Source organism: Myotis nattereri (genome assembly GCF_964212035.1).
Source record: "Myotis nattereri genome assembly, chromosome: 16".
NCBI classification, from domain to species: Eukaryota; Metazoa; Chordata; class Mammalia; order Chiroptera; family Vespertilionidae; genus Myotis; species Myotis nattereri.
This window is the reverse complement of record NC_138091.1, coordinates 21,864,869-21,873,888: the sequence shown is the minus strand read 5'-3', so window position 1 is coordinate 21,873,888 and position 9,020 is coordinate 21,864,869. Positions and strand designations below refer to the sequence as shown.

The 9,020-nt window shown below is 58.7% G+C and overlaps 1 protein-coding gene across 1 annotated transcript; it reads right to left on the bottom strand.

Annotated features, from left to right (window-relative positions):
• Positions 1–2,577: 2,577 nt before the first annotated feature.
• RTN4RL1 (reticulon 4 receptor like 1) lies at positions 2,578–7,691 on the bottom strand (the record flags this gene model as incomplete). Its single annotated transcript, XM_081108936.1, has 2 exons — positions 2,578–4,726; positions 7,628–7,691. 2 exons carry the CDS (start codon positions 7,689–7,691, stop codon positions 3,420–3,422), a joined length of 1,371 nt encoding a protein of 456 aa, XP_080965062.1. The 3' UTR covers positions 2,578–3,419.
• Positions 7,692–9,020: the final 1,329 nt, after the last annotated feature.

Genomic DNA, 9,020 nt, shown 5'->3' with positions numbered 1-9,020 from the left:
TAGCACTTGTTGATTGAAGAGGAGGGAGCCAGCAGAGCTCTGGGGTCATGGGAGGAGCTCATGTAGAGAGACTCTGACCACCAGTGGCCACCCAGCCCCTCCTGTAGATCACCCCTTAGAGTGGAGGGCTGTGTGGCTGGAGGGGAGGCGGGGAGGAGATGGCTTTATCCCAGGGCCTCGGGCAAGTGCTGAGTGAAGATGGCTGAAGGGTTGGCCCCACAGGAACCAAGGTGTGCCCTCGGCCACTGGGAGGAGGACAGAATTCCAGAGGCAGGAACCCACACCTCCCTGCCCTGAACCACCCAGGAGGGGTGCTGGGGCTGGTGAATACCGGCGCCTCCCCTTAGCCCTTGATGTGTCCACTTGCTCTGATGTTGTGGGCAATGGTGCTGTAACTGGGTAGCATGGAACCTGCTGAGTGGCCGTGATGTCATCCACAGTGGAACTGCTTTCATTCCTTCTCCCTGTTAGAGGAAGCCGCTAACCGTACACCTGGCGTCCTGGGCCCCCTTGCCTTGCCTCTAATAACCGTCGGCAACCAGAGACCGCGCTGTGCTTGACAGAAGCGGATCAGTTACAGAACATTAGCATTTCTCATTCTGACATTTCACTTCCATATTACAGGGACTTACTAAGTCTTTTTAAAAAAATTTAATAAAGTACTCGGACTCTTGATTTTCCCACTGAGGGCTTTGCTATCTAAAGTTGGAAATGAAATCAACAACCCAACAACATCCTTGGGTGCTAAGGGACAGCCAAGCTTTGGCACAGGCCTGGATCAGCGCAGCAGGCCATCGGGAGCAACCCCAGGCCAAAGGCAATTTGTTCTGCCCTTGGTGGTGTCCCTTTAGTGCCCATTTCCAGCCTTGTACGGAAGAGGATTGATCCAGACTTGAAAGCACAGCCCTGCCCTGGCCGCTGCGGCTCAGTTGACTGGAGGGTCGTCCCATACATTGAAATGTTGCTGAAAGGTTGCCAGTTCGAATCCCGGTCAGGACACATACCTAGGTTGTGGGTTCAGTCCCCAGTGGGGACGCATATGGGAGGCAACCATTTGATGTTTCTCTCATACATCTCTCTCTCCCCTCTCCCCCCACTTTCCCTCTCTTTAAAATCAGCAACACATATCCTTGGGTGAGGATTTTAAAAACAAACAAACACAGCCCTCCTCCCTCTACCTGAGAACTCTCACTGCTGTCTGGCGTGGCCCCTGGACGCCTGGAAATCCCTCTGGGTCCCAGGAACTGGCAGCTCCTTTCCAGTCACCCTCCACCCCCCTAAGAATCAATAGCTCAGCTTCTGTGGGTGAGGCCCTTGGGAACAGGCCGGGAAGGAGCCAGCTAGCCTGCTCCGGGGAAAGCCACAGAGATAGCACAGCCAGAGCATGGGAAGTGAGTCATGTTCTGTGCGGGCGAGAAAAGAACCATGGAACGAAGAACAAGTGTGTGTGTGTGTGTGTGTGTGTGTGTGTACACGCATGTGCTCATGCACCCAAGTGAGTCAGCGTGCCCCTGCCCCGTACGGCTCCTCCTGCCAACAAACATGCTGCGTCTCAGAGCGGTGCCCAGCCAGGCTCGCCCACCCCAAAAGCTTGGGAGCTGCACCCCTTCAGGAATGCGGGGTTAGGAAATGAGAAACAGGGTTCTTGTCCAAGAGAAAAGTGTTTTATTATTATTTTTCTCTCCTAGTTGGATTTAGTGTTTCTTGCTCCTCGTACACAACCTCTCTGGTGGGGAATTCAGGTTTGTGCAAGGCCCAAAGGAGATTGTGCCCACCCAGGCCCCAGCCAGCAAGCAGCATGGCCGACCTTGACTGGAGCCCCCGTCCCCTGCCTGGGCTTGCCCGCTTTATTCCCTGCAAGTCCCCGCTCCTCACTCCTGAGTCTGGCTCCCTGACCTCTGCCCGTCCCCCCGCATCTTCAGAAGGACCAGTAGGGACAGGGCCTCCATAGCGCAGAAGTGCCTGAGATGGTTCTTGAAATGCCCTCGCTGTTCTCCTTCTGCTAAGGCCACCGGGTCCTTTCCGTCCTGTCGTCCTACACAGGGTCCTTGCTGGGACCCCATCGAAGAGCCTCAATTCAGCAGTTGAGCAGGAGGCCTGGGCTCATGCTCAGAGTCTCCCTGGCCTGTCCAGACCATCACTGGCCAAACGCTGGGCTGATGACACTGCCCAGCCTACTGAACTAACACTGCTTCACCCAATGGCCTAAGGAACCCAGAGCTCCTTGCTTTCCCTCCTGCATGCAGCCTGTCCCCAGGACCGGGCTCCCTGATGTCCAACAAGCTGCTTCTCACATCTCACCTTGACGCCAACAGTTACTATCGTGGGGGTGATGGTGCTCCGGGCAGCAGATGGACTTGTGCTGCATATAAAAACAAGGTGATGCTCTAAATATCTAAGAATATTGGTCCCCTGAAGTGATTCTTGCTGCCTCCTCTTCTCGCTGACCCTCCCAGTGACCATTTGCCCGTGCCCCTGGCAAGCCCAGGTTACATGAGGACTGCTGTTGAAGGTTGGGATTCTAGACAAAAATCCTATAACTCTTTGCTTGCTAGAAATCACCAATACAATTCTCAGTTCAGCAGATATAGTTTTCCATATAGTTTATAAACATGATAAGACATACAGTTTGGTAAGGGTGTGGGGCAGGGACCTGTGTCTTTGTGTGTATGTGTATATATATATGTAGAGTGTGTGTGTGTATATATATAAGTGGTCGTAGTTATAAAACTGCACCTCCTGTGAGAACCTCATTGCACGGGATGAAGTTCTGAATTTCAGCCTCTGATGTTCTTTCCTTTGGTAACTGGTTCTTGGAGCCCAGGGTCTGGGCTGGGTGGACGAGGGTTGCCTGAGACATCAGGAATGAGACGTGTCACCCCAGGGAAGGGACTGAAGGTGGCACACTGTTAGATTCAGGGCAGGTTGACTAAGTGGCCTCAGGCAAAAGCCAAAATGACACCCGATCATGCGCTCCCAGTCGGCCAGTCAACCCGACCTCTTGGGTGACCATCATCTGTTCCTCTGAGTCCCGCCTCCTCCAGAAAGGGCAGGGGCCCTTCAGACCTCTCCAAATCGCCAGGATTCCACAGAGCTCAGCTCCCGCGGGGCACTGTCCCATGGCTGCTAGTGAAAGGTGCTCTCTGCGCGCTTAACCGCCTTGCTGGATGGATGCTGTCCTGGCTGCTCTGAGGGGGCTGGCTGGGGCAGCCGGGGCAGCTGGGTGAGGTGTGCTAATCCCCTCCTGCTTGGGGCTGTACACATTGGGTTTATAATCCACCAGGCAGGTCCCAGACGGCAGCCAAAGCCTTCCTCAGACTCTGCCTCAAACCCAGCAGACCCTCCACTTGTAAAAAAAGAAAAGAAACTCTGTTTCTCGGTGGACACGTGGCAGTGCTGGGTGCTGGTACCCTGGGTCCTCAGCGGAGGGTGACCGCCAGCCCCAGTATCCAGGCCAGGATGGAGGCCCCCAGGGAGCTGCTGGCGGAGGCCTGCTGCACCCCGCTGGGGGCACGGATGGGGGTCCTGCGGGCACACTTGCCCTTCCTCTTGGGCCGCGCGGTGGGCATGCTGTCAAAGCTGAACTTGTGCGGGTAGTCAGGGGCGTAGTCCTGCTGCTCGAGCGCCTGCTTCCCGGCGCCCACCTTGGAGACCTGGTTGCGATTCCTGTGGCTGGTGCAGTTCTTGCCTGGCTTCCGAGAGCCCTGCGGGCGGCTCTTGTCCCGGGCGGGCCCGCGGGCCGGGTGGTGCTCCTTGCGCGCGGCCCTGTCGGTGGTGGTGAGCGTGTGAGACTTGATCTGGTGGGGGGAGGCCGGCCCGCTGCAGTTCCGGAAGTCCTCGGCGCTCAGCAGCTTCAGGTCCCGGCCCTGCCGCAGCTCGGGGGACACGCAGGGGACCGCGGAGCTGGAGCCGCGGAACCTGCGCAGCCATTCCCACAGGGAGCGCGCGCGGCACCCGCAGTCCCAGGCGTTGCCGTTGAGGCGGAGGAACTCCAGGGCCCCCAGCGGGGCCAGGCAGTCGCCCTGCAGCTCGGAGAGGCTGTTGTTGAAGAGGAAGAGGGTGGTGAGCCGGCGGAGGTCGTGGAAAGCCCGGGGGTGCACCCACTGCAGCTGGTTCTCGTGCAGCAGCAGCCGGTCCAGGTTCACCAGCCCCCGGAAGGTGTCCCGGCCCAGGCTCCGCAGCCTGTTGCCGTGGAGAAACAGGTGGCTCAGGTTGACCAGGTCCACGAAGATGTCGTCCTGCAGGTACTCGAGGTGGTTGTCCTGCAGGTAGAGGTACTGCAGGCTGTGCAGGCCGCCGAAGAGGCGGGCGGGCAGGGCGCCCAGCCCGCACTTGTAGAGGTAGAGGGCGTGGAGCCTCCCCAGGCCCTGGAAGGTCTCGGGCGCCAGCGTCCGCAGCTGCCGGTTGTCGCCGAGGTCCAGCTCCTCCAAGTGCACGAAGCCCTCGAAGGTGCGGGGGTCGATGAAGGTGATGTTGTTGGAGTAGATCCACAGGGTGACCATGGCGGGGCTGAAGTGGCCCTGCCGCAGGACGGTGATGCGGTTGTTCTGCAGGAAGATGCGCTCGCTGTCCTCCGGGATGCCCTCGGGGATGGCGGCGAAGTTGTGCGCCTGGCAGCTGACCGTCATGGGCGCCGGGTAGCACACGCAGTCCCGCGGGCAGCCGCCGCCCAGGGGCAGCTCGCCGGCCAGCAGCAGCAGCAGCAGCAGCGGCTCCACACCGCACCCTGGGGAGAGAGCACAGCAGGTCAGGGGCTGCCCGGGAGGCGGGCGGCAGACCGGGTCGGGGAGGGGAGGACTGGACGGCACGTGACGCTCCTTGGCGGCTGGGGCTCCGTCTCGTCTGCTTCTCGCTCACTTGTCTGGGATGGTGGCCCCCCTGAGGGCCTGGCTCCTGATGGGAGGAAGGCAGGGGTCAGGCCAAGCCAGCCCCCATCTGGGGCTAGATACGGCTCCCCGCACCCTGGCACCCCACCTCTACTGGGGTTCTCTCCCCAGCCTGGGCTGTGAGGTAAGCTTGGGACGTGAATGGAGGCTCTGATTCCCACACCTTCTCCCTAGCCCCGCCCCTAAACCCTAGCCCCGCCCCAACTTCCTAGCTCCGCCCCACTTCCCCAAGCTGTCAGCCCTTGGGGTGGGGGTCCCATAGCAGCCAGCCTCCAGGTCCTGCCACTTCCTCACCGCTACCTGTGTGATCACACAGTGGGGCAGACTCCTGTCCCACCGAAGCAAAGACACCACATGGAGTTCTGAGGAGTCTATTTAAATTATTTCCCCACATTATTGCCTCAAATAGCAAATCACATTCTCTGATTTCTGTTTTAAAACCTAAGTCAGTTTCACTCAAACATCTTTTTGAGGGAGGCATAGTAAGTTCCATATTTAAAAAAATAATAATAAAATAAATAAATAAAAATAAATTATTTCCCCAAACAAGCAAAGCATGCATGCATGACACCAAAATTGATTTCAGAAGATGTCTCATTTACAGGGCCTCCCACATCCTCAAATAAGTGACACCCCTCACTTCTAAATAGTAACAGGTGTCCCTCGCCCAGCTGTGAAGAGGCACTGAGAGGACACAGGTGTGCAAAGGCCTGGGGGCGGGACCAGGGCTGGCAGGGCTCTGGGGCCCATGAAGCTCCCAGACAGAGGCTGCCGCCATTCAAGCCCACGCCTGGCTCCTCCCCTCCCCACCTCACTCTCGCTCCCAGGCTGTGGTTGTAAACCAAGCCATGCCTCGAGACTGTCCGGAGTGTTTGCTCTGCAGCTTCCCTCTAATTGGGCATTAATTAGGCATTCGTTAATGGATCCTTAAAATAATTTATTTTCGGATGCGTCCAGCCTGTGGTCGGATAATAGCCCATGCTCATTATCGGAGCAGCCTCATTATGGACGGTAGTCATTACTTGCCTTTTTCCAGGGTGGCAGCTGCCCCTGGCAGCCCGGCAGGCGCGCCGGTGTTGGGGGGACCGGCTCCAGGCTCCTCACTGCCCGGGTTGGCCTCCTGCCCTCCCCTTCCAGCTTGGCCAGCCCGGCCTCTCAGGAGAGCTGGGGGCCTGGGGCAGCTCTGCCGATTCTTCCTGCTGCTAGCTATGCCCAGAGTGTGCAGAACGAGAGAACCAACCCTCCCAGCCACTGTCCAGCAGGTCCTGCTCCCATCCTCCTGCTGGCCACCCAGCCGGCTCCCAGGCCTGCCTCTGCCCCCACTGCCTGCCCAGGCTCAGGCAGGCCTCTCCACCACTGCCACCCCTCATTTCCGGCAGAAATGGCGTCGTAAATAAGTGACAGCTCCCAGCTGCTGGGAGTTATGGTCTCCCAGAGAGTGGCAGCTGCTTCCCGTCCCCCTGTAATCACCCGGCTTCGACCTAACGTTTCCAACACATAAAAGTCATTGCACACAATTTGGTTTTTGCATAATTGGGTTCGGTTACGACTTCAGAGCAATTATGACCTCTGTGGTGCTGGTGTGATGGCGGCAGAGCAGCTGTGGGGACCCTCTCCGGGCCAGCCCTGCAGTGCCTTCAGCCCTGCAGTGCCTTCAGTCACCGTGACCACTGGGCAGCCTGCAACCTGTAGGCCAGGCCCAAGGCTGGCACACCTCCTCAGCCTGCTTCCCTTTTGTAACATGAGTCAATGACCCCCATGCCAACCATGTGGAGGCTTGGGTCTGACTTCCAGCCCCCCACTTCCCACCTCAGTCTGGCCCGGGGATCCTAGCCCCACAGGAGAGATAGGAGGGTGAGGGCATAGGAACCTGGACCCCAAATGCCAGCTGACTCTTGCAGAACCTGCCTGCTGCCTTGAACCTCTAACACCCAGGGCTGGGAGGAGGACCCAACCCACATTGGCTGCACCTTCCAGAGCCCGGCACTCCCTTTCCCTTTGCTCAACTCCACGGACCACCCCTGCCCAGGCTGCTGTCTTCCAGGGACCTTGCCCCAGGGAGGCAGCCCCCACCCTGCCCCTTGGAGAGAGCCCAGGTTCCCCTCCTAGCTCAAGGGAGTTCACGAAGCTCACTGTGCTGAAGGGGCGGGGCCGTGGCCATGAACCTGTGCTTGGGGGACACACAGGGCCATACCAACCGCCCCATCTCAAGGGTTCTGCAAAGACAAAGGCATTTCCTTCCCTTAAGCTGCTCACCATGGGGATGGGGTGAGCTTGGGCAGCTAATGCCACTTGACATTTGTGCAGCTTATGGAGTTGACAAAGCGCTTCTGCTCGAGCTCTCTGGTCCTCAGGATTACCCTGAGGGTGGGGGTGAGGGTTTTCCTGTCCCATGACCTGGGGGGGTGACGGCGGCGGTACAGACAGCCCTTCTGCCTGCTTTTGTGGCCCTGTCTTCTTAAGGTTCTGGGATGGGGTTATCTGAAATGATCCCCAGAGAAGATAAGGGGGTGGGGGGGGGACACAGAGAGCAACACCCCTTCCTCAAACAGGTGCCTCCAGGGGTGTTGGGGGCACAGGGGAAAACCGGGGGAAGACCCTGGTTTGGGTGAAAAAGCCAACTGCCCCCAAATCTAGGTGTGAGCTTAGCAGCCGGCACGTGAACACACTTTGGCAAATAGGAGGGGGTCAGATAACAAGGGGTGGGGTGAAGGCAGGACCCAGGGCAGGAGCCACCTTGCCTGTCCTCTTGGCAGGGGCCAGAAGGAGGTTGGAGCCCAGCCAATGCTTGGAGCTGCTCTCCATCCTTCGTCACTGCTCAATGCCAGGGAACCCATGCCACGGAAGCGTCCCCGTCCCCCTGGGCCCTGGAGTGGGTCTCGGCTGAGTCTGCTTCTCCACTCCGGTCCCATCTCCAAGGCCCTGGACCAGCTCTCCCGGCAAACCCCACCTGCCTCCAGCACCCCGGCCTGAGCCCGCGGGTGCTCTGGCCCGGGATCATCATTCTGCCGGGTCCCTTCCCAGGGAGGCTGGCATTACATGGCTGAGGCTCCTGTGCCCCCTCCATGTGGCCCATGGGAGCCCAACCCACTGACTGCTGATTAATGCACTAACAAGGAGGCCCGTACCTTTGCTGTGCATTTTAAGATTGCAAATTACTAGTAGCAGGGATCCAAGTCTCCAGGGAGGAGCCTTGCACCCCCTTCCATCAGCCTCCTCAGCCCCCTCCTGGTAAGGCAGGGCTTGCTTTGTCTGAGGGGGCTGAAAAAACCAAGGCTGGGTCTCCCCCACTCTCTGGCTTTCCTCAGGCTCTCCTCCCCCTCCTCCTCCCCTTCCTCCCCCTCCTCCCCTGTCTCCTCCTTCTCCTCCTCTTCCTCCTCCTCCTCCTCCTCCTCCTCCTCCTCCTCCTCCTCCTCCTCCTCCTCCTCCTCCTCCTTCAGGGGCATGCACCCGACTGACTGCTTTGCCAGCTACTCCCTAACCTCCTGGTCTCCCACATATCTGAGTTTACCTGGATCTCTGCAGCCTCATTCATTCCTTCCTCCATTCACCACTTACTGCCAGATACATCCAGATACCTGGGCCAACTGGGCGAGTCCTCGTGGACTGGCAGATAGGGGGTCTCATAACACTAGGCAGTCTGGCCAGGTGCTGGGCCTAAAATAGGCACCTAGGGGTGTGTAGGAGGAGTGGGGAAGTTCAGGGAAGGCTCCTGCTGCCCCACGTCACCTCCTCCATGAAGCCCTCCGTTCCCCTGCCAGCATAGAAGATGTGCAGGAATGAAAAGCAGGCATTGTTTTCATGTCCTCCTTCCTGCAAAACCCCCAAACCCTTCACCTGTTGGGGCAGAGGTGAGTGGCCTGGGCATGGACTCATCCAGTCCACTCAGCAGCCTGTTCCTAAGATGGGCTTATGAACAGTCCTGTGGGGGCTGGATGTGGTAGGATGGGTGGGAAGGGCATGTGCAAAGGCACTGAGGTAGGGAAGCAGGCCCCCATCTTACCCTGCCCCTCTCTCAGCCTCTCAGTAGCCAGAGCTCCCAAAGAGGCTGTAACACCAGCTCAGCTGGGCTGGGACCAGCTCCGACTCCAGTCCAGGCTAGACGGCCAGTGGGGCAGGTGGCCCTACACCTCC